General features: G+C 45.0%; 1 protein-coding gene across 9 annotated transcripts in view; it reads left to right on the forward strand.

Moving 5' to 3' along the window:
- Stx8 (syntaxin 8) overlaps window positions 1–26140 on the forward strand; it is a 236952-nt gene that overhangs the window by 13465 nt on the left and 197347 nt on the right. For 5 of the 9 annotated variants that reach the window (XR_015630946.1, XM_087573964.1, NM_031656.2 and 2 more), the window contains exon 4: window positions 2841–2951. The exons of the other annotated variants lie outside the window; for them this stretch is intronic. Coding sequence is in view for 2 of the 5 variants with exons in the window: in XM_087573964.1 (XP_087430090.1) it covers window positions 2841–2951 (111 nt within the window). In the remaining 3 variants the exon portion in view is untranslated. The remainder of the gene's footprint in view (window positions 1–2840; window positions 2952–26140) is intronic. 9 annotated transcript variants of the gene reach the window in all.

Genomic DNA, 26140 nt, shown 5'->3' on the forward strand with positions numbered 1-26140 from the left:
TTATACAGTCTCGTCTTCTAGGTTTTTAATCTACTATCTGTAGATTTTCATCCCTTCCTAGAAAGATTTTTTTCATTCAAGATTATTAAAACATCCTATGCATTCTCCTAATAATAGTGATACAATTTTGTCTTTTAATGTTTTAAGTTCCAGGGCCATTTGGATTTTTATATAATTTTAACCCTGGAGTTTTGTTCAGCGAGTGTCCAGTGTATGTTTGCTTGGGAGGCTGATTAATAAGACCTCTACAGAACGTCAGGTCTGCACAGTAGGCGGGCAGAACATGTAGGGAAGGCTAGCTGATACTGGGACATAACTAACAGCCCCACAACGTAGAGTTTCCGTTTGGCCTTGTTCTGTGTAATTCTTTTCACAGCTTCTGTTTTCTCCCTGCCCCATCACCAAGGAACACTGCTTAAATCGAATAAGAGCTCTCTGCTTTATTGGCAGTTTATCATTAATTTGAAAGACATAGATAGATACTTGTTCTTGGTTGGCACTGATCAGAAGATGAATATTTGGCCTTTTTATTAAAGAAGAATAAGAATAAGAATAAGAATATGTGGGGTTCTGTTTCTTAGTTACAGTTGCAACACCATGGTTTCCAAGCTGGGGTGCTTGGTAACTGCTGTCAGCAGGAGATGGAAAAGTGATGGGGGTGACTGGACCCAGGGACATGTGGCATGCTGGAATGTTGAGAGAAGCCATTTATTGTTATTATTTTTTAATATGTAGAGTAACTATGGTGCAAAGACTCAGGCTTAGGAGATTTATGATTTTTCTAATAACTCTGTTATTGAGGGAAACTTTTTTTTTTTTTTGCCGGGGTTTGTTTACTGTTCCTACTAGCTAGCCAACACTTCTCTGTACAAAATTAACAGCAGAACTCGTAGATCCCTGAGCCGTGGATTTCCCTCCCAGGCAGTAGTGATGCTAATCCTAGGTTCTGCTGAGTTCTCAGAAACTTTGGGGCCTGAACACAATGTTTTATGACCCCTTTAGACTTATGTATTTGTGAATGTACACACTCATCCTGTGGTGTGCATGTGGCAGATTGAGGCCTCGAGGGAGTCAGTTCTCTTCTACCATACGGGTTCTGGGACTCAAACTGAGGTCCTCAGGCTTGGTGGCAAGCACCTTCCTTGCTAAACCATTTCGCCAGCCCCTTATGATCTGTTTTTTTACAAAGAAAAGGATCTGTAACCCAAAGCAGCCATCTTTCATGCTTACTGTTGTTGCCAGAACTGGTATTAGTGGCCAGCCCTGCTTCTCATTGCCAGCCTTCAGATCTGATGAAACCGCCATTCGGTAAAAAAAAAAAAAAAATCAAAGCCAGATACCCCTTGTTTGTTTTTCTTTTTCTATTTGATGTCAGACACAAGATTTTTTTCTTAAATCTGTTTGTTTACTTCCCATGTCCTGTCCTTGATGGAGTTTTCTTCAACATTTCTTTTACTGTTTTGAGTGTGTGTGAACATGTGGTTATACACACACAGATGTGGAGACTGGAGGTCCATGTGCAGCATCTTCCTCAGTCTCTTCACACTTCATTCTTTTGAGAGAGGTCTCTTGGTGAAACCCAAGTTCATGGATTTGGGCTGGCAGAGAGTTGCCTGGGGTCTGCCAGTCTCCATTCCCCCTTCCCACCAGTTCTGCGGCTTCAGGTGAACCCTGCCAGGTCTGCTTCCCAGAGCTGTCCCGAATCCAAACTCAAGGCCTCAGGCTTGCAGGGCGGCAGCTCACTCACTGTGCCCCTCTTCAGCTCTGTTCCGGTGAACCCACAGAACTTAACATCTATTGTTTTGTTTCAAGAAAGCTAGTGCGTACACTCAGGGAGGTGATCGGGAGTGGGAGACCAGCTTGGGCTACATAGTAAACTGGGTCTCAGAAAGACAAACAAAAAAGGAACTTTGGGTTTAAGGACTGAGGGTGTGGCTTGGCAGTAAATCCAATGGCTCTGGAGATAAGTCCTAGTACCACAAAACCTACGGAAAGATGTAAGTGTTCTGGAGTTCCATATAAAGAAACAGCCATGACTGGTGATCACCTCAGTCAGTAACACCTGTCCTGCAGGCCTGAAGCTCTGAGGAGGATTCCAGGAGTCAATGGAAGGGTGAAAAAGGAGAGAACAGACCCCACAAAGTTGTCCTCTGACCTTTACATGCACTGTGACATGAACCCCTCTCCCCCCCCCCCCCACACCAACAATAAAGAAGCATCTGTCTCGACAGGTGAAGCTCTGCCTTTAGGTTCCAAGTCTGCCACATTTACTAGAATAACATGTCGACTTGTTTGTGGTTTCCCACAAAGATCTATAGTACTTCTAACTACTGAGCTGACAGAAACATCTTTCACAGCACATTGATGCACAAAAACAACTTTCACGAAGCTTCCATCTGAGCTATTACGTTCACGGGAGACACCTCCCCCTTTCCAAACCTTAGGCTTTGTGGGAAGGGTGTTTTGAGTTTGTTTTTGCACTGCTAGGAGTCATCCCGGCCCTATCTTAGGGCATTGATAAGTTAGCAGACACCCTTGAAAGCTAACACCTGTAGCTTAAGCCTAAGGCTCCAGCTTGCCCTTGTAGACTGTTCACTGGCAAAAGAAATAGACAGGCAAACCAGCTTTTACGTGGTATACTCTTTAGTGATAGGACTCTAATAGTGATCTCTGTCAGTGTCTGCATTATCCATTTGCAGTGGTACAGTCAGGGTCATTTACCTGAAGGATTCTGGGTAGCAGTAGGTGGAGCCTGTAATGGCTGCAGGTGACTTGGGTTAATAAAGCCTTAGGGAAATGAGCTAAGCCACCCACTGTTGGACCTTAACAACTGACCACAGAACACAACTGGAGGGGGATCGAAGACAGAACCTTCTGGATGATCTTGTCACCCGAGAGAGACTGCTCCTGGCATCGTTTAAGAATGAGGGTTCCGAGCCGGATTTGATCAGGTACGATGCTTTCATTTACAGGGACACCCAGGCCCCTGAGGACTCAGGCGCCGTCACGACAGGAGGAAACGAGTTCAGAAGAGAAGCTACTCTCCTCTTCAGAGCTCTAGCAGTGAGTTTCTATTCTGTACAAAGTCTGCTTGTTTATAGCATCTGATTGTATTTTCCTTCTGCCTTTAGTTTTCATTAATTCCCCGGATTTCATAAGCCTGGTGTGTTCAGCTTAAGCTCTTGTTAGGTGGGGCATACTCATGGAGAATACAGCTCGAAGTTTTCTTTTGCCTTCTTTGAGTTTTCTGCCTGGTAAACTCCTGAAGTTGGCCTATTGAAAATTGTGTCCTGGTGAGGCTAGGACAAAGCCATAGAGGGAGGGGCTTCCTTGTCGGCTTTCTTCCCCAGGTTCTTTGCCAGCCTGTGATGGGCAGTGCATATAGCTAACAGCTGCCCTGAACACAGCCTCCATTGCTGGGGCTAATGAAGGATAAATTGTTACACCTTTAGCATCGGCCTCTCCCCGATTCTGGACCTTAAGTTCATGGTTGGGAATATCACAGAAGCAAACAAGTTCAGAAGAGAGACTGCTCTCCTCTCCAGGGCTCTGGCACTGAGTGACGCATCCATCCTGGAGCTCACAGGAATCAGCTTTCTGCTTAGTTCTGAGGGATTTTGTAGTGTCCCAAGGGCTGCTGCCACGCCCCACTTCAAACGTTCACTCCGAGTTGGGGTGGGTGGCTTCAGGCGGTTGTCATAAGCCAGAGGCTTGCACACCACTGTCCTAGGGCGAGCCGGAGGGAAAGCAGCAGTTCACTCCTGTCGGTTCGATGGTTCTCTGGCACACTTGAGTCAAGGCATCAGGAAGAATTTACAAAATATACAAAGCTAGGCGAAATTAAGTCATTTTTGTGAAGGATGAAAGCTGAGGTTAATGAACAAGAGGGTGTGTCTGGGCGAGGTTTTAAAATGCAGGCAGAAGCTTGTGGGGCAAACTTAACTGAGACTCCTTAGTGCTCTCTGGCACTGTTCACTGTGGCACTAGACACAAGGGATGGAGTGAGAGGCTGCTGATCCAGATTGGTGAGCCAGGGCAGGTCAGCAGAGGAATCCGATGAGAAGAAATGACATCTTCCAGTAAGAGCCTTCACTGTAGGGAAGAGAAGGAAATAATAGCTCAGATGTAGTTGCCCACTCCTGTAACCTTGGCTCTTGTGAGACCAAGGATTGCTTGGATACATAGGCCAGCCTGGGTCACAGTGAGACACTGTGTCAGAGGAAGGAGGAAGGGGGAGGAGGAGGAGAGTGGTACATACTCTGTTTGCTTTCTAGACACCAGACACTGCTAACTCAGCTGCTCTTTACAGCATCGCCTTTCAGAAGGACGCAGGAGGGTAGTCAGTTCTAAAGTCAGCCTGCTGGAAAGGTTGGGTTCCGTGTGTGTGTGTGTGTGTGTGTGTGTGTGTGTGTGTGTGTGTGTGTGTGTGTGTATGCACATGAGTACAGGTGCCTTTAGAAGCCAGAGGAATCGGAGGCAGTTGGACTTGAAGCTTGAAGTTAGTGATGGTTTAAGTCACTGAATGGATGCTAGGAACCAAATGGGTCCTCTGTAAGAGCAGCATAGGATCACAGTCACCAAGCCATCTGTCTAGTCCCTAGAGATCAAATTGTAACTTTTCCATAATAGAGAGGGCTGGACCAGGCAGCTTACTAGTCCCTCACTCATCTGGGGTTCTATCCATTGATTTAAAACTGGGCCATGTTTTGCCCATTTTTTTTGTTATTATTAGAACCAGATGAGGTGATTGCCTTTATGAGCTTTGTCATCTCTGGAGTGTTGGGTCTCCACTGGGTTAGGGGAAGCTCAAGCTGCTGCCAGGTGTGAGGACCTTCTGTCTCACCGTCACATGCTCTACTCCTCAAGTGACCCGGCCTCCTTGGCCAGTCTTTTCCATGTGCTGCCCCTGGCACTACCCACCCTCCCAGCTGTCCCCTCCCAGGCCCCAGTGTGCTGCCTGTTGCCTTGTTCATTACTAGACAGTCTTCTGTTAGGTCTAGCTATCAGACCAACGTTGACTAGTAGCTTACCTTCTATGTCTATTTTAATCAAAGCATCCTCAGATCCTAGGATTTAAACCAAAGCAAATGACTGGATGGGAGAATTTTAGGAAACCTGGCAGGTTCAGAGCAAAGACAGACTTGGTTTGGGCCAGAGGCTGAGGACCTTCCATTCTGTCACTAAGACTGTGTGTTAAGGTTGACCCACCTGGACCCAAAGCAGCTACATATCAGTCTGTTGGTAAGTGGTTGGGATGACTTGTGCTGATCAGAATAAACTGAAGTAACGGTACATGAATTCTGGATGTCGCATTGTATAAGGTCACTGGCCGAACTTACCAGTATTTCCCCAAGATAGAGAGCCCAAGGCAGTGCATGCACACACATGAACACACACAGCTTGTCCTTCAGTAAGCTGCCAGAGAAGTTGTGTTTAAAAAGTATGTACGCACTGCCAAGGAGAGGGCTGAGGAGAGGGGCCCATTTCCCAGAGCATGACTCCTGCCTTGTGTAAGAAATCAGTGGGCCAAATAGGAATCAGCCACAACGGAAACATAAAGAAGGAGAATGGTAGTGGATTATTAGGTGAATTCCTCAGTTTCTTAGCAAATCGTTGTGGGACTGGGGTTGGTTAGTGCCATTGTGCCCATCCTAACAGGAATATGTCTGTGTGTGCCTGTACAAGAAGTACAAGTCCCATAGACAGTCTAGGAAAGCCCAGCTAGTAAGGAGATGCATACTAGAGAGAAGCCACTCCAAAATGGGGTCATGAGAGTGCACCCCCAGGGTGGCCTTGCTCTAACTAGGCAGGGAGATGGCACCATTGCTGATGCAGAAACCTTAAGGGTACCTAGTGAGCGAAGGGATGCTGAGCCTGAAATTTCTTGCTTCTGCTTGCGTTGCGAAGCCAGTGTCCCTCATTCTCAGAAACCTCCCGTACCTTTCCTCCAATCTCTTCTCTCAGACAGAGCTTATTAGGGAGAGAAGCATCTTGGCAAACGTCAGTTTGGATTAACACTTCCTTTAAGCAGACATTAACGAGCTGATCCCATAATTGAATGTGTAGCCCTCATGTGACAGAGTCTTCATTTCACCTCGCAGATCACCCGTCATTATTCTAGAGCAGTAAGCCCGGGACCAAATAAGCAATGGTTGGCTAATTTAGGTATTTGGGCAGTTGTTAAAGAAGCCTCTGTGCAACAGTGTCCCTCGGAGCACGATAAGCAGTAACACAGCTGCTGACTTGAAAGCCGGCTGCCCTTTGCATTCAGAGCCTTGCCGAGCCTCGCAATTAGCTGGAGCTTTGTGAAGAGGGAGAGGAATGACTGCATACTCCACTGCGCTGTGACGGTCTCTGAGATTAACTCTGCTGTCGTGGGTGGCTAACCGGCTAAGCTTAACTCCACATCGCTAACCACACAGAGGATTATGGGAAGGCAAGTTATTTGGAGTTTGTGTTGGTAGTTTTATGTCAGGAAAGGGATGCTAGCAAAATGGCAGCTTGCTAGAATCAAAAGGTGGTGATAACGAAATGTCACATTTTCTAGGAATAGAATGACTTTAATTTTAGACACACTTTTCTCCTGTTCTACTGAAAACATAGACTATACAGTATGTATTTTATATCACTGTGTGGGCAGCCCAAGTATGCATGAGAAAAATTACATTAAATCTTACATTAAAAATATAACCTCTCAAAATGAATAAGTTAAAAAAATTAAATTAAAAAAAAGCATATAAAACTTCTCTTGCAGGGTATGATGGCCCATGCCTGTAGACCCAGCTAGGGGGCTGAGGCTGGAGGATTGCTGGAGTTTAGTAGGAGTTCTGGGCTGAGTATGTTATGCCAACCAGGTGTCTGCACCAAGTCTGGCATCACTATGGTGATCTCCTGGTAGTGGGGCCCATTCATTAAGTTGCCCAAGGAGTAAATCAGCCCAGTTTGGAAGAATGTACCCTCTCTCATTTTAAATCATGGAATGTCTTATATTAGTTTAATGGTTTATTAAAAGGATTTGCACTCAACAGTACATAGGTTTCTTAAAGAATAATTCATTTATGCTTGATGTTAACACAAGACCACTCTTCTAGTAGATAAGGAATATACACTTAATTTCATTAGCTGGCTTAGTATGCAAACTGATATTTACCCCTTTAATTAATTATACCCAGAAATACGGTAACCCCTAGCTTTTCTGAAAGGATGTGCTGACATCAGTGAAGCTTTATTTTTATTTAAATAAGTAGGTAAGAAAGGCAGCTAGAAACCCTGCAGTTCCCCGGCAGTGTAATAAATGTGGATACAGATGCAAGAATGCTGTGATAAAGCTCACGGCGCCTAGCGTGTGTGCCCGTCGCCATCCCTGCCTCTCAGGATGTGGCAGCCTGAAGCCAGCACTAAGAGAGAGCGCTTGCTCTTTGTAGGGTGTAGTCCCTGAAACACCCATATGGTGACATGACACACACCATGGCAGGAAACAGTGAACTCAGCAGAAGAGTGAGCGCATCGTCCTCTTATCAGTGTGAGCCTGTTTAGCTAGTGAGATCACAGGAGCCAGCACTCATCATTTGCCTTTTTTTAAATGTATTTTTTGCCTCTTGATGGAGATCTGAAGTATCCTGATGACAGGGATCAAAGGCTACACAACGCTTAAAGAGTTTCTCCTGAATGAACACCTCTCTACTTCCTCTGTGTCTGCATCTCCCCAAAGACCTATCCTAGAGCTGGGTACACTTGAACACAGCAAGTTTTCGTTGATTGGAAGCCACTCCAAGACGTGATCGGCTACTTGGGGAACTAAAAGCTGGGACTGTCAGGTGTGTTTAATCGAAAGCTTTCTCAGCGACTCAGAGGTCCAGGTTGGCTCGTCCCGGGGCTGTGCTATTGTAACACAAGGCCATGTATCATGTGGATGGAGCAGAGAGAGGTGTGGAGCACTATTCCTTCTTAGACGATTTGGCCTGCAACTATCTTACCCTCTGCCCATTGGCTGGAGATGGTCACGTGGCTCCAAACTTCCTGTGCAGGAAGCTGGGGCTACGATATCGAACTGGGGCAGGGGAGGCATGTACTCTGGGCTCCCTGGTTATTTTGAGTAATTTGATAGGTAAGCATGTAGCCCTGCTGCTTTTCTAGTCAGCAGTCGGGAGAGAGAGCACAGCATCAGACTTCAGGATATGGAACCACTCGAGCTAAGCATCACGGAACAGGCATGGAAACCGGCACTTGGACCAGCGCACAGAAGAGAGGATCCACAGAAGAGAGGATCCGAAGCAAAGCCACACAGCTGCAGCCACACTGCAGAATAGACAGCCTCTTTGACGAATGGTGCTGGGGAAACTGGATACCCACATTTTACAGGCTGAAACTCGATGCCTGACTCTCACCCTGTACAAAAATCAGTTTACAAATGGAGCAAAAATGGTGTAAGACCCCAAACTCTGAGATATCTAGAAGTACACATTTCAAGATATGGGCGTAGACAGGATTTTCTAAATAGGACTAACAGCTCAAGGGATAATATAATTTGACAAGGGTGGAATGCATCAAAATAGGAGGCTCATGGTGGCTGAGAATGTGGATTAGAGTCTGAAGTCCTGGGTTCAGTTTCTAGCACCCAAGTAAAGGAAAAGAAATGGCTCCCAAACAGGGAAGGAGGCCGATGGTGCAGCCCACAAAATGGCAGAGAGTCTAGCAGCTTTTCTATTGACAGACATGTGAACATGAAAGAACCAACAGACCTGTTAAGGCCAGATGAACTGGTCTGACACTTTTGAAAAGTATGACGGATCAGCAAGGTCACAGAGAGTCCAGAGCTCTACATCCTCAGCCGTCAGGGATGTAACTCAAATTACTAAGGTTCTGTCTCACCCTAATGGCTGCCATCTGGAAAACAAACAGTAACAAACACTGGGAGGAGTGGGAGTAACTCCTGGCAGAAGCTGTTGTGGAAATCATTATAGAATGCCTCAAAAAAAAATTATTATAGAGTGCCTTAAAAAAAATCATTATAGAGTGCCTAAAAAAATCACTATAGAGTGCCTCAAAAGAACAAAAAACAAACAAACAAACAAACAAACAAACAAACCGTAGCTCTAGTATATGACCCAGCAGCACCGTTCTTTAGGAATATACCCAGAGGAACCATCATACACTAGATGCTTGCATACCTAAGTTTAACCCAGCATCATGCATGATGGCTGTGTTTGGGAATGAGCCTAGGTGGTGATGATGAGTAGAACATATATCTAAATGCTATAAGCCGTAAGAAGAATGATTAGGCTGTTTGTAAGATCACGCGTTTGCATGTGAGTTCAGGTGCCCACAGAGGGCATGAGTTTGGTTCACCATGCAGTTAGGATTGACTCTCTCAGCCACAGGGAACAGATAATCCTACCAAATCTACTTAAAGCATTCTCCTGAAGGAGGCCCCACGATAGAACACTGGCTAACTGAGCTGCCTGGTGCTGCTGTCCGTTATCCTCTGCTCCTCTGCCTTCCGCTCAGCCCGAAGCCTCTCATGGTTTCCAGATGGATGCAGCAGCTATTAAGCTGCACTGGGGGCAGAGCAATAGGAGAGGAAGAAGATACTTACCATGAGTAAAATATCCCTGTGGCTAGGAAATCTAAAAAGCATTTACCAGGATTCAGGGAAAGTCCTCTCGTTTTGACCCTCACTCCTACAAAGTAATTAATGTTTTTTTGCCCATATCCTTCTAGAAGTTTTTGAAACTTAATAGCAATAAACAGGAGTATATTCTCTTATAGTCCACCATCTTTCATACATACCTTATTATTATATATCTTAGAGATTTTTCCCATTCAGATTTGTAGTTGATATTTTAGTATTAAGTTACTAGTATTAAATTAGTATTAAATTAGATATTGGTATTTAATATATTTCATCTTGTACACATACCATAATTAATTCAACTAATTAATAACTATATGTTGTGTCTTTTTCTCAGTCTTTCTGTTACAAAAGTTCAATAGTTTCTACCACAAAAATTCAGTACTGGTCTGGGATATGTGAGACTGTCTCCCTCCAGCCCCTGCAAATACAGAGCAGATGATCTGAAATGTAGGTGACTTCTTAGGTGTCAAAATGTCTCTCTGAAGAAAATCTCAGGAGTGGTGGCTGGGTCTGAGAGCATATGCATTGGAAATTCTGATGGCATTTGGAAACTGTCACCCACTGACTCGGAGCCAGTCAGACCTGTGTCAGCAGTTCCTGCACCTGTTTGCCTGCGCGCTTAGCTTCCCCAAGGAGAGTTTTGTCGTATGCAATCGGAGTAGAGATGCATGCACTTACTCCATGTACTTACAGAGACCCAAGGTCTAAAGAAACATGGCTCTCCACTCCCCCAACCCCAGACAGGGTCTCTCTCTGTAGCCCTGGCTGTCCTGGAACTCACTCTGTAGACCAGGCTGACCCGGAACTCAGAGATCTGCCTGTCTCTGCCTCCCGAGTATTGGGATTGTGGCTTTTAGTATTCAAAAACATCTGGGCTGCCAAGATGGTGGCTCAGAGGATAAAGTGCTTGCTACACAAGCCTGACAAGCTGAGTTTGATCCTGGAACCCACCAAAAAGTAGACGAAAGGAATGAACTGACTCTCCCGAGGTTCCTCTGATTACACCATTATGTACACACAGTATCAGTAGTAATAATAATAGTAATTTTAAACAATTGTAATGTTAAGTATCTGACTGAGAATGTGAACCCCACTCTTCTCTAATTTGGCCTTTGTAGTTTTGTGTATGACTTCAGCTTTTCAAGATAGAGGTGCTGGCTTTGTCACGTGACACATTCCTGTGGGCCACCTCTGCACCTTTATGTGTGTCTGTCAGCTCTACAGTCTATAGGCCAGTGCTTCTAGTGTATGCTGACTGTCCAGGAACGTGCTCTGTGCACCAAGCTGGCCTCAGACTCAGCAGTTGCCTCTCTCTGCCTCCCAAGTGCTGGGATGAAAGGCAAGCTTGTGCCTTCTTTCTTAATCTTGCTGTTGCTGTGTCAATGCTCGCCTTTTTGCACACAGGCTTTTGATACCTGATATCTGCTCTTAACACTATACCCACTTCTTAATTCTGCTTTTAATAGATTTTCTGTTGATTCTTACATTTTTCTAGTTATTTTTGTATGTTTGTGTGTGTGTGTGTGTGTGTGTGTGTGTGTGTGTGTGTATGTGTGTAGTGTGTAGGCCAGAGGTCAGTGTTGTATATAATCGTTTTCCAACTTATATGTGGAGGCAGGGTCTCTCACTAAACCCAGGGCTTGCCAATTTGGTTAGCCTGGTTATCCAACTTGTTCCAGAGATCCCCCTGTCTCCACCTCCTGAGTGCTGGGAGTATAAGTGAATCCCTGCTTGTCTGGTATTTACGTGGGTGCTGGGGACCTGAACCTCAGGCTGCATGACCAGTTCTTTCCCCATGGAGCCATCGCCTCACTTCTCAGTTTTCATTTTTAAAAAATTAGTTATTTTATGTGTATGTGCCTGCATGAATTTATGTGCATCATGTATGTACAGGGGCCAAGGAGGCCAGACACAGGCGGTTGTGAGATGCCTAATATGCATGTTGGGAACTGAACTCAGGTCCTCTGCAAGAGCAGTAAGTGCTCTTGACCACTGAGCCATCTCTCCAGCTCAGTTTTTACTATTTTTAAGAGTAACGAACCACTTCCTAGGAGCTTCACAATTAGCTTTGGCTTAAAACTGAAATAGAGTAGCCTGTGTCACATGACCCAATAAGACCAGAAGCCAAGAAGTCTCTAAATTGCCACGATTGGCTTGGTTAGCCAAGCTAGTTATTGTTCTGAACTGAAAACGAGGGCAGTCCTGTTCTCCATGGGGCAGAGCCTTGACCAGAGTTGATGTTCTGAAAATGGGAAGAGATGGGGGTGCAGAGTGAGCAGACGGTGGGGGCCTCTCCGCTTTCTTCCCTAGCTCCCTTGACGCAGCTCTCCTCAGGGTGACAATGCTTGAAGAGCCAGAGACACATCCCCAATCCTTTGACCAAAGGAAGGACTTTCATTTCCTGCTGCTTCTGTCCTAGAGAAATAAATAAATAAATAAAGCTCACTGGCCTTTGGGTTATTTTATTCATGCTAAACTACATTTGCTAGATCATTGCTTTTAACCCCTCTCCCTCCCAGTTTTGTCTTTTTTAAGAAGCTGGGCTATTTCCACTTTCCACTTCTTCCTCAAGAGACGATGAGTTGCAATACAACCCAGCTCTAATGCACATACACTTACATGTGTGAACCCTACCACATGTAACATGCATGTACACGCAAGCATACACATGTGCATAACATGTGCACATACATACGTGCAGAAGCACAGTCACATTCACACACACACACATACACACACACTTTCATGTGCTGCTTTCTTCTGTAGTCATGATCTCATGCGTTCTGTGTTAATTCTTGTTTACTTGTTTTTAAGAAGTAGTAGCTTCTGGCTTTGTCTTCAGAAGCTGGAGAACTGTAACCAGTTAGTTTGGTGTGTGGACTGATAGTGTGGCAGCCAGAAGGAGGATTTGAAAAGGGGAGGGGCTTAAGAAATCTGGCACCTCCTTTGTACTGGTTCATCTGTTTTGCTTTTGTTTCAGGACAAGGTACCATGTAGTGCAGCTGGCCTTGTACTCACTCTGCAGCCAGAGAATGGTCTTGGGGCTTCTGATCCTCCTGCCTCTGTCCTCTGTCGTTCCAGGTGATGGAATGACAGTTGTGTGCAGCCATGCCTATTGTACTCTCTGCTTTGTATGTCTTGGCAAGCACTCGGCCAGTTAAGCTATAACTGCTGCCCCTGATACACCTGCTTTTGTTCTGTAGTAACTAGTGGTCTGAGACGAGTCACGCGGTGTACATAGTGAACTGTTTTGTTATTTGGGGTTGGGCCTTGGGGATCATGTTCAGGGCCTTGCAAAAAGTGCACTGTGCCACTGAGCTATTGCTCAAGGGAGTGACCATGTTTTCTTGGGGGGAAAAATTGCATTTGTCTTATGACAAAGTTATTCTTAGGACTCAGAGTTCTCCCTTTGAACCAAAGGCCTCGTGTATGCCAGGCAAATACTTCCCCACTGAGCCACATCTTTATTAACCGATTTGGCTGAGATTATTAAGCCAAAATTTTGACACTTTGGGATATTGCAGTGACTTATGGTAATTTAATAGAGTATTTTTTTGAAAAATATTTAAAAATATATACTATTGCTTATATGTTTACATCAGTATAATTTTTATGTTTCCATATGTTATAGATTAATGGTAAAATCTTAAAGTACTACGTTAAGCAACAAAAAGTCCAACTGTGGAAAGAACTATCAATGACAACAAAGGTTCTCTCAGCTCTAACATGCACTTTCCCATTTCTTCCTGGTGGCAGCCATCTTGGACAGTTGCCTGTGTGTCCTTCTGGAGAGATTTTGCATGTGTGTGGCTGCACACATGCCTCTAGGCTCCTGTCTCTAACCTCTATTTCTTCACACAGATGTGTAATTTACACTCTTAACTGTGTGTGTGATCCTTTTTTGTTAGCAGCATGCCTTGGAGAGTATTAAGCAAAGTTTAAACTCGCTCTTGAACATTATGCAGCTGACTCTGAACGTGGCAGAGGGGCTGTCGGAAGCGTCTAGGGTCTGCATGCACTTCCCAGACCGGTTATTGCTTGGAGGGTTCTCTGTAGTCTTTACTCTGGATTAGCATTTTTCCCTAATAGTCCAGTTGGCTTCTGAACGAAGGCTATCTATAAGGAGAACCTCTCTATTTGGATGCAAATAATTCATTGCTTAATCAAACAATGAAACTGAAGACCTTGAACTTTGAGGGACTGTTATTTGTTGCAGCTCTAGGCCATTGATCTAGTCGTGATGTATCTATTATTACCAGGGGGATAAGAGAGCCCTCTGTTGGGAAGCACCAGACTGGGCTTTCCAGGCTAAGCAGCAGCAGCAACCACAATACACAATGGTAAGAATGTGAAGTTGGTCTTCATTATATTAACCAAAAATAACTGAGCGGGCTGCGTAGCTTAGCACCAGGGGTCCTGCCTGTCACTCACAGGGCTCTGAATTAACCCTCTACCTGCCCTGCAGCAATGTTTATTAAAATAATGTCACATTGGGGCTTGCGAGGTGGCTCAGAGGTCAAGAGCACTGACTGCTCTTCCAGAGGTCCTGACTTCAACTCTCAGCACCCACATGGCAGCTCACAATTGTCTGTAACTCCAGGGCCAGAGGATCTGAACTGACCCCCTTCTGACTCTATAGGCACTGGGCTCACATATTCATGTAGGCATCTCTCTCTCTCTCTCTCTCTCTCTCTCTCTCTCTCTCTCTCTCTCTAACATGAAATACATGGGCATAAACCTAATGAGAACTTCACACCGAATGCCATGAAACATCACTTAGAGAAACCCAGAGATTTAGAGCACCCAGCGTGGTTAAGATATCAGCTTCCTTTAGACTGGGTTGTAGATCCAGAGCAAACCCACTTACAGTCCCCATCTGAATTCTGGCTTTTGTGTTGTCACTCGATAATCTAGCTCCCACCACAGTTTATATGGCAGTGTGAAGAACCGAGCAGTACCAAGGCAGCGTGGACGAGAAGGCGCAGCAGCACAGCATCTGGGCTGAGGCCGCAGCGTGATGTTGCCCAGGGATAGGCAAGTGAACCAGGAGAACAAAATAGGGCATCTAGGACCAGTCCACACACTCTGGTCACAGAAGTGGCATAATGGGCGTAGCATTAGGTCAACTGATGTCCACACAGGGAAGAAGGGAGTCTCGCTGCCTCTGCTGTCACCATTCCAAGGGACCCATGGACCTAAACGTGAAAGGTCACAAGCATATTTAGTAGAAAACCCAAGGTCTTCACAACTGTGGTTATAGGCAAAGATTTCTTAAGTCCTCCAAATCTCTAAACACAAAGGAAATACATGGAGAAATGGACTTCATCAAAACCTGTCTTCCAAAGAATACCAACACTTAAGACAAATGAGTGGAAATCAATATCTTCAGGGTGTTCATCTGATATAGGAAGTATATCAACCATAAGTAGAGAGCCTCGAAGGCAGATGACATCAGAAAGACAATAGCAGAGGACTGAACCCTGCGCTTCACAAAGGAGATGGCATGTGGTGAACGTATGCAAAGGTGTTAGCTTTAGTCGGTCGTCAGGAAAGTCAGACTGTCACCATGATGTTCTACCACCATCCCTACCAGAGCAAGCAGCTCGCCTACCTTGTTGGGCAAGCCAGATGTTCCTAGGACTTGCTGGAATTCTCATAGACTACTGGTGGGACTGCGTAAGCACGGTCTCTTTAGAAACTGCACACCCACTCAAATGGGACTGTCCCACGGACACAGAAAGAATGTTTATAGCAGGGCTGTTCTTAAAAGTTCCTGTTGGAAACAGCCCAGTGAACTCTGTAGAGTAATGGTATATTCAGACATTGATATTACACAGCAAATGCAGATGAACAGTCTACAGGTGCACACCACACTGTGGATGGCTCGCACAAGCATGCTGAGTGACATAAGCCAGACATAGGAGTTACACATGTATGCTGCCATTCCTATAAAGGTGAAATTTATGGTGTCATGAATCATGAAAGTAAGTGGTTCCTTTTGAAAGAGGAAGTGAGCGGAATGCAACAGACGGGCTTCTGGGCCAGAGAGACTGCTCATCGAGTAAGAGCGCTTGCCATGCCTGCCTGACGACCTAAGATTGATCCTCGGAACCGGTGTAAAAAGCCAGATGTGGTGTTGCATGTCTGTAATCTCAGGACTCAAGTACCACGGGATGGGAGGTGGAGGTGGGAGAATCTCCTGGAAGCTTGCAGGCCAGCCAGCCTGGAGTGCTCTGTGCAACGTCAGAAGTGAGAGATCCCACTCTAACAAGATGGAGGGGAGCTGACTGCTGGGAGCTGCGCTCTGACCCACACGCAGTTCAGTGTGTACTGCCCCCCCCCCCCCCCCACACACTCCCACTCAGCACTTACGTAAGGAATTTGGATGCTACTGTTCCTGCCTTGGTAGCAGTTAACTGAGGGTATTCACTGCAGCATCTTTGACCTGTATGCTTGTGGCCTTTCATTTTATATGTTCCGCTTGAATTAAATGTGTGTATAAATACACAAACACACACGCAGAGTCACATACATAAACCTTAACACACATGTATATATGTAAGCAGAAAAGCTATGTCCTGAGGACACCACAAGGTGGGGATGTAAGTCAGCAGAAGAGGAAATACATCCAACGTCTCTTGGCTGGGTAACCATGGACACATTCCTTCCCTGAGATCAAGGAGAGAATGTGGAAATTAATTGTGCTTTTCCCTAAATGCTAGAAAAGGATTCCCACTGCAGCCCAGTTCTCCCTTTAGCCTTGTCTGTGTGGATTGCAAACCTGCCTGTCATTTTCATGCCTCCCTTCATGGGCTCCGGACTTCTCTGCCCAGCCTGGTCTGCCCCCCCCCCCCCCCCGCTCTTCCTTCCTTTTTAAAAACGTAGAAAACTTTTTCATCCATTGCTTTTCCCCTTGGAAAAATTGGCACACACCCTTGTCTGTTTCCCCCTACTTTTCCTGCTCCTCCTCTCGCCCCTCATTTTTCTCTCTCCCTTGCTCCTCTGTGTTCCTCTTTGACATCTTTCCAAAGTCTCAAGTAGCCCAGGCTGCTCTTCACAACCACAGAGAACCTTGAACCCCTCATCTGCCTGCCTCTTTCTCCCAAGTGGTGGGTTACACATGCTTGTTGCTAGGCCTGGTTCTTTTGCTCTGTTCCTGATTTTAAAACAAGAGAGATGGTTTCAATGTGTCTTTCCAATAGTTTCCACATAGGTTGCCACCTAACGTTTTAAAATGTATTTCTTAGATGATATATCAGACTTCAAATTTTGCATGTTAATGGGATGCCATGTAATATTTTATAGGCCTTTGTTTCCTGTCTCTTTTCTCTCTTTCCTTCCTTCCCCTTTTATTTTGGGGGGAGTTCAGTGGGGCTCTCGCTATATACCCCAGACTGAGCTGGAACTCGATCCTCCTGCCTCTCCCTCATCTCTGCTGAGATTATAGGAGGATTACCGTGTTTGGCTCTCTACTTGGACTTAAAATAATGATCCATGCTTACACTCATGTACAGCGCCAACACATATTGCCTTTCCTCTTCCCAACGCAAATGCCATGCTCCTAAAGTCACCAGTGTAATGTTGGCGTTTTCTTGATCATAGCTACTGCTATTTATACTTACAAGTATATTGCTTTGAATATATTTTTTCTGAAAACAGACTTGTATTATGTACATGTCTCTGTAATTTACATTTTTTTATTTAAGTTTGGGCATTCCTCCAAATCAATGGGTTTAGCACATTCTTTGCACTAGCGAGTACTTTGCCGTTATAAATATGCAGTCATTCTTATAACCACTGTCCATAACGTCGTTGGATTGTTTTTGTTGTTTTTTCTTCTTCTAATTATATACATGGCTAAGGCCAAGTCCGTGGGCACCGTGGCCTCTGTTCCTGTAGGAGAGGCCCCAGGATATGTGTGTTGGAAACGTAAAGAACTGCCGAGTATATTTCTTAAAAGCTGTGTGGCTTGCCCGCAGGATGTGGGAGGGCTTGTTTCCCAACCTGCTAGCCATCAGTGGGTGTCTGAGAACTCGGTAGGCTTTGTTAATCTATGGATGGAAAAAAGAGTCTGTTTTGCATTTCAGTACTTGGTATTATAACAGCACAGTGATGACTTCGGGCATGGAAAATAAAGATCTCTACAGCGGCACGTATCAATTTTAAATTACAAAAGTCATTTGGGAATTGAAAAGGAGAGAAATTTCCAGTCTATCAACAAGGAGGAGGAAGAAAGAAGAGTTTCTGTGCACACTATGTTTTAGCTCATTGTCTTTTTTTTTTTTTTTAATACGTTGACTACTTTCCAAGTTTTGCTCTTTTTCTTCTATATGTGTATGCACATATGGCAGCCATGGGTTGACTGGTGGCTTCCTCAGCTATGGTCCACCTTATTTTTTGAGGCAGGGTCTCTCACTGAACCTGGATCTCAGTGGTTCTGTTAGAATGACTGTCCAGCAAGCCCAGGGAGCCTCCTGCCTAAGCTCCCCCCGCTTCCTGGAAGTTACAGGCATGCGCCGCAATACCCTGTGGTTTTATGTTTTCGGTTTTTGTTTGTCTTAACATGGATGCTAGGGATTGAAGATCCGAGTGTTTGTGTGGCAAATACTTTACCAACCAGAGCCATCTCCCCAGTCCCCCAAGCTCAACTTTTAAATAAGTAGAAGTTAAGAAATTAAAATGTAGGTAGGAAGGTAGGCAGGTAACAGGTTAGGTAGGTAGGTAGATTAGGTAGGTAGGTAGATTAGGTAGGTAGGTAGATTAGGTAGGTAGGTAGATTAGGTAGGTAGATTAGGTAGGTAGGTAGATTAGGTAGGTAGGTAGATTAGGTAGGTAGGTAGATTAGGTAGGTAGGTAGATTAGGTAGGTAGGTAGGTAGGTAGATTAGGTAGGTAGGCAGGTAGGTAGTTTAGGTAGATCAATTCATTGATGGATCTCACTTTACCCCCACAGTCTTCAGAGGCAGCAAAGAAGGACAGCCCTTTGGATTACAGTGGAGGATGGGTTACTGTGTCAGAGCTGAACCAGTGCTGGAGGGAGAACCAGCATCCTTTGCTCTGGCTTTTGTCTCTAGTCTCTCTTGATCTTGGTTTGCACCATAGTTGCCTGGGAGTTATGGTTTGCCTTTTTCTCACTGGCTTCAAGCGCTTTGCTTTCTTTCGCTCTTTCCAACCTGTGGACAGGAATGCCCCATAGCACCATATGTAGCATTTCGAGAAGGAACAATGATTGAACTTCACAAAACCTGGGTTTCAACTTTAACCCCAGTTTGTCTTCTGTGGAATACAGATAACCACGGCTCTGCAGCTTGTGAGTCTGGAACGTGGTGGGTATGTGGCAAGGCCCTCTGTGAACTAGAAAGCGCCCTGTGACCAGGAACCAGTGCTTGCTCTCACTGATCTGGGCAGAAGAGAGGCAATGCTCTCCATGTAAAGAGGCCTTTCTGCCTTTAACAGATGACTAGAGAGCAGAGTAGAGAGTGGTGGCATGCAGCATTGTATGGTGTGGGCCATAAACGCAGTGTAAGAAATTAGGAGCAGGAGAAGCTGGTGTGAGGGAGGGAGGCTGAGAAGGCACTGGAAGGCATGAGACTTGCGTGGTCCCAAGACAGTGAGTGTAGTTGGTACACCATGCACCTCATTCTGCTGTGAACTTTTGAATGTATTTTTAAAGTCAGTGTCTCCCTCTCTGTTCCTCAGCACTCACTGTGCACTCCTGAGACTTGCAGAATCCTGCCTCAGTTCCTAAGTGCTGGGCTATAGGCCAGCCCACTTTGTGCTTTCTATTTGTGGATTCTATTGCCCTAGGGCAGTAGCTTTCACACCAGTCTGTGGATTGGTGTCCAGCCCAGGGGGCCTTACAAATTTCTGGGTTCTGTCCCCAAGGCAAAAGGGTACCACTGTTAAAAGCATGGACCACCATCTCACTAATTTGCATTTTAGGTGTGAGTTGGCAGAGTCAGTGTAATAAGAAATTGAATTGTTTAGGTTGAAGTGATGGCTAGGTAGGTGGTCCTTGGCTCTGCCCGTATTGATTGTATATACATTACCACTTGACACCCTTAATTAGTCTTTTAGTGGCATATTTGCATTTTTATACACCGGTTGCCAAACAGATTTGTACCACTGTTGCTTGCCAGGCGGTGATTTTGTGACAGGACGCATAGCATGCTTGTTTCCAAAGCGGTGCTACTGGTACAATTAACGGAGCATTTCCATGTTACTTTATAAAGTAATGGAGTGGAAACAAGCATGCTGAATGCAGGGGCACATGTTGAGGCCGAGTTGGACAAGTTGGACATTTCTAAGTTCAAAATACGTATTGTGGGCTCATCTCATCTGGAGCCTCTCTTGGTATGGCATGAAACTGTTGGCTTGTAAAGAACCAAGTTAACAGAGAACAGAGGGCAGTGTCCAGAGATGTGGCTCATCATCGTTCGTGAGCATCTTGGTCACTACTGCACACTTTATTTCTAACCATGTTTACAAGCACACATCGTGTATTAATAAAGTACAGAGTTATGGTCACCATTGGCCAGTTACTGTAGCTGAACTTCCCCCACTGACCAGCAGAGGGCGCTCAGTCACCACGAGGCTGGTAATGTGCTAGGTCCTCACAGAATGGAAGGATTTTGTGCCAGCCACTCCTTGCCTTTCTACTTTTAAGATACCTGTGTCGATCAAACACTCCAGCTAAAGAGCACTTTCTTTTGGTGCTGATTTTAGATCGCAGAGATAATTCTCCTCAGGGATAATACTCTGACTTCTAATATTTAGATTAGAATCCGAAATATGTCCTCTGAAGCCTTTCAACAATCTGCGTAACTCTTCTACTGTGAACTGTTTTGTTAAAATTTTCATTTACTATGGAACTTTTTACAAATGTTTTAAAAGGCAACCTAGCTGGGTGGCGGTGGTGCACGCCTTTGATCCCAGCAATCCAGAGAGGCAGAGGCTGGTGAATTTCTGAATTCAAGGCCAGCCTGGTCTACAAAGCAAGTTCCAGGACAGCCAGAGCTACATAGAGAAACCCTCTCTTGAAAAACCGAAAAAAGAAAAAGAGCAACTGCTTGGATTTCTAAGAAAGAATAGGAAAGATTCCTGGGCTGAAAGAAGCTGACGGTCTGGGAGACAGCGACCGGCATGACCAGCACCCTCACACCCATAGGTCATGATGCTCCAACAGCCGTTGTTCTCGAGAGTTCTTAGTAGCTGCTGTATTGAAGTTTGAAAGGTCATGAAAAAAAAAAGCCCTTTCTTAAATTGTGTCGGTTCCCAGCTAAGTTTGGCAAGGAGTTTGTCAGGAGAAAAAAATAAGATTGACTTAAAATTGAGGAAAACAGTCAGGGATCTAGTCATTGGTAGAGTGGGCCCCTAGCATGCTCTGGGTTTGATTCCCATCACTAAGGGAAAAAGAAAAAAAAAAAAAGCAAAAACCAAAAACGAAGCAAAGCAAGACAGAAGAAGCGAAGATACTTGGTTACAATAGGCTTGAGGACATGGAGGAAGTGCCCTCCTTAGAAGATAGGCAGGGAAACATTTTCTGTGTGTGAGTTGTCTAGTCTGGGCTTGAACACAGTAGGGGTTGCCTATTGACATTAACAATACAAATATCTTGAGAACCAACGTTGGGTTAGGCACTGTGCTGGGCATTCTTCATCCCTAGTGTATCTTATGAGATCAGGTACTTAAGTCCTGTTCGCTTCTCAGCCACTAGACTAGCGTCTGCTATATGGAAGCCATTCAGTTGACTGGATGGGTAGGCAGGCAGATGGACGGAAGGGTGGAGGGGCCACAGAGTATGATGCTGTGGCCTATCAGGCTGAAGGAAGTTATCCACACGTCCACCGATCATGACCTGGAGTGAGTGGTGTTATTTGGGGTTTGTTTTTAGAAGCTGTGTTGAACTGTGATGCTAATGAGAAATTTCCTTTTCCCTGATTGGGCTGATTCTCTCACCCCGTCTATCCAGTCTACTCCCTCAGACTGGTAACCTTAAATCAGTGTGCTGGTCGTCTGTTCCTCACGGGCCCCTGTTGTCATTTTCCTTCTGACTTCCTTTGCCACCCACCTCAATTGCCACACCAGCCTTGGCCTCCCCCTCCAACCCCCGCAGCCTCTCCTCAGTGTAATCCAGTCTGCACATTGTTGCCAGAGTGTGTCTCTGAAGAATTTATGTCAGAGAGTCCATTTCTGATTGAAATTTGAGTCTCTGTGCATCTTTATGTCCACGGAGCAAAACCACACAAAACGTTTTGAAAAAAGGAATTAACCTTTCATTCCACAACGGCGTTTTCACATCTGCAGGCAAGGCCAGCTAGAAACCTTTGTTGATGCAACCCAGCTCTCTGACACCCTAGAAATAGCTTCTCTGCTCCTCACTGTAAACCTCCCTGTGGTCTGTGAGTGCTCAAACACTGATATTTTCTTTTCCAGACAAAACAAACATTTTTCCATAGTCAGCTGACATCTTTTTGAAATGCTAAGAAAAGCTACTTCTTGGAATTCACTTTTCAGCTCTCTGCTCAGTTGATAAGAGTGCCCTCCCTGTGAACTCTGACAGGTTCCAACTGAATTTGTCAGCAGACAGATGGATTATCTATGTGCCACCCCCACCCCCATGTTATTATAATTTAATAACATGCATTATTTTCTTGGGAGGCTGAGGGTGAAATCATGTTATGTCCTTATAAGTGATCATGAAACATGTTGAGGATTCTAATATGCTATCATGTTTAATAATTCTATATTATTATAGATAAGGTCTATCTTTAAAGAATATGGATAAAAGTTATTTATTAAAAAACAAACCACACACACACACACACACACACACACCCCACCCACCATCTTGTGAGCCGTATCACCAGCACCTGGAGAAGTGGAGGCTGAGGGATTGTTTAAACCCAAGAATTCAAGGCCAGGTTGGCCTTATCACAAAAAAAAGGAAACAGGAGATGCTGTGGCTGTAGCCCCGTGGAAGGATGGGTTTGATCCACGGTGATTTAACAAGGAAAATCAAGTCTGTTCTACCTCAGAAGCATAGTAATTAGCATGTCCTTTCTTTAACTTAAGAGATCTGACTTGTCACCGCGAAGGCTAGGTTTAGCTGGAAGATGTTTTACTGACAGAATTCCTTTCAAAGTAATTCTCCCCATCTGTTTCAGAGCATCGGCCTTTGCTGCTAAGTCTGAAGGCAGGTAGCAGCTGATTAGGACTTTTGTTTTAATTTCTCAAGATGAAAATGTTATCAGTTCTCATGCTGACTCCCTCCAGTCAAAGCCCTCAGTGGCTCCCAGCCCCATTTTTGTAAGCATTTCCTGAAAGCCGCTTCTCCAGTATATTCTAAGGCTCCCACTTCTGGGTGCTGGGGATATAAACATGGATGTCATGTGGCTTCCTTCCTCACAGAGCTCATAACTTAGGAAGGGAGACAGATGAGTAAATAACTAGCTACAATCCTGCTTGATAAATGCCACGTTCGAGGTTGCGAACAGAGTGCCATGGGAGTGCCAGCGAGTGATTGATTCGAGGAGAGGGGGATGGAGTGGGGATCAGGAAGGACTCAGCAGCAGAAGTGACATTTGAGTTGAGCCTTAGGGGATGAATAGAATTTTGCCAGATGGACAAAGGGGTGGGGGTGGGGATACTCCAGACTCATGCAAAAACATGAGAGTGTGAAAGTTGGTGTCTTTGTCTCAGTGGTAGTGAGCAGGCTGTAGGACTCAGGCAGATGAAGGCTGTGGAAGTGGGGCGCTGGGAGACGATGCTGCTGGGTCCCTGGGACCGTCTTTCAAAGCTCACACGGAAGCTCACACGTAACCTAGAGTTCTAGAGAGTCCCAGAAGTTGTGAGCTCGGGAGATATTATGGCAAGACTTTAGTTTTAGGTTATTCTAGCAGCAGAATGGGGCTATAGGAGACGCGAGGAGGGTCTGAAGCTAGGCTGTACTAACAGGAGTACATATTGGCTGTACATGAGGACAGGAGCCATCTCTGAGGAAGACCTTGGCCGTTGCTGAGAGGTAGAAGAGGGCTAATGGCAGCCGCAGCAGCACCAGGTTCCAATGGCTTACTAAATACAATTGAGATGAGGAGAAGAAAAGCTTATGGGGCAAAGGTATGTTTACTACTTGAGGGTTCCTAAAGATGCCAGGGGCAGAGATACACTGGAAAGTCTTCAGCTTGGTGATTTTCTTGCAGGGAAAGGGAGGGAGGACATGCCTGTCTTTTGTTTATTTGTTTGTTTGTTGTTTAACCACTTGGCTTATTCTACCTACTCATGTACCATTCTTCACCCTTACGTCAGAGTCTGATGTGACTCTACTAAGGCTACTGTCTGTAGAGCAGTAGTGACTAATAGTAGGTATCACCCTAAAGTAGTCTGCGAAAGCTGGCGAACTGCACGCAGATACTTAGACACAGGCAGCTACAGGTGTGTTCCTGGTAGGTCCAGGACGTCAGTAAACTAGGAGCGCCAACTCAGATGAGCAGGCAGCAGGCCGTGGCTTCCCTCTGGGAATTAGGTCACACTGGGAAGTCAATACTCCGTAGTATCATGCTTACTATTGATATTAGCTTGTGCCCTCGTTTTCACCTTTATTCTCTAATAGGTGATTGAAATATACACACACCACACACAAGCTGCACACGTAAACACAGCTGTAGTCCTAACTTGCCATGTACTGACATTGCTTATAATTACCTCACATTTGCTGTATTTTTTTAATACTAATACCTTAATTTTGTGTATGTGTGCATTCGTGTATGTGTGTGTGTATGTGTGTATGTGTGTGTGTGTGTGTGTGTGTGCATGCGCGCGCGCATGTGGACGTGTGTGTTTGTCTGTCTGTGTGACAAGGGCTTGACACTAACCTTGGAGCAGTACCACTCAGTTGCAGTGCACTCACTGGAATGACTGCTCAGAGCAGCCTCTGGGCCTCCGATGCACTCCCGAGTCTCAGGCGATTTTTATGGCGTCTGACCCAGGCTTTTGCAGTGAGCCCCATACAGCTACTTGCTGGCACTTGCAAGATGACTCGGGTGTTAATGGATTTGTTTGGATTGCAAATTGCCTGCTTCATTTCCCCTTTCATTTCTTTCTTCCCTGTCTTCAAAGCTAGGTGAAGCTAAGTGATTATGTATGGAGTAAGTGTGAAGCCTCGACATCTTGGGTTCTTGGGGCCAATCATGTAAAGTAAAGCCTTGAAGAACATGTCTATCTTTTTGATAGACTGGAAGAAAGTCATACTTGTGTTTGACATGTTAATTGGCACATTTGAATAAGAGACCAGACCTGTGCATAAAATCTTAGTCCAAAGAATCAAAACAGTCTTTGCAGTTGGCCTAGGTTTTCTTCAAGGATATATTCCCTTTTTAGTTAAAAAGTGAAATTAATAGAATGTTGGGATATGTTTACTAAAATAATTTTAATACCTCCTGGTAGACAATGCAGTATTGATATCATGAAAACAGTTAATTTATTGAAAAAGATGTCATTTCCCAAGCACTGTATTCAGAAGTTTGCATACATTATTATCCCCTCTTTTAACACACACACACACACACACACACGAGGATAGCACCTACAAGGAGAAGCTGTGTGTTGTCAGGGCAAAACTTTGGTCAGATTGTATGTAGTTTGTTTTTCTTTATCCCTATTGATTAAAACAGTGCCCTAAATAAACATTGAGGAAATCATTTTGAATACATAAATCACTCTAGTTAATCCTTGCTGAAACTTCCTCAGGTAGATGCTACAGTTTGTATATTGCCAGTGGGTGACATACTGATGGCTAAGTGCTCTATACTGGGGAGCAGGGTACAGCATAGGGGAGGTGGTTTCCATGTCCAGTTCCTATCCAGTTGTCAGACACTAGTTGGAAGGCCAAACAGTAGGGTGGCAATTACTTCTAAACAACACAAGAGATGCCACCAGGGCTTGAAGAATGATAAAGCGATGGAGAAATGAGTAAGTGTACAGAATCAGCCAAAGAGCCTGCACATAGCAGTTGCTTAATCCACGGTAACTGTTACTGTTCTGCTACTCCTACAATGCCACCACCATCCCTCTCCCAGGTTCCACAAGGGCAGCAGCGTGAATCCTGTCCAACTCTGCATGGGAGCAGTCAGAGGCAGTTTCCTGGGTAACAGGAATCTTACATCCTTTGGACCGGGAGGCAGTGGCAGGAACCACATTCTCTGTCCTTAGATGGGACACCAAGATGTGCTATGCAAGAGCCAAATGTAGATTGCTTCCGGGGCGTGGTGGGGGGGACTGATCACAGCAGACAGTCACACACAGTGATTGTTTTGACAGTAGTCAGACAGTTGCGTTGGAACTGTGAATGTGTTTCTGTGAGCAACCAAGCACCCTTCAATAGATTTTATTATTCTTTCATGCTGTAATCTGTATTATTAGTACTATATTTGCATGAAAAAGTATTTGTAATTTTATTTGTATATATTTGTATGAAAATAATATTTCTGCCTTCTGTGTCACAAAGCCT

The sequence above is a fragment of the Rattus norvegicus genome, chromosome 10, assembly GCF_021556685.1.
Source record: "Rattus norvegicus strain SHRSP/BbbUtx chromosome 10, alternate assembly SHRSP_T2T, whole genome shotgun sequence".
NCBI lineage: Eukaryota > Metazoa > Chordata > Mammalia > Rodentia > Muridae > Rattus > Rattus norvegicus.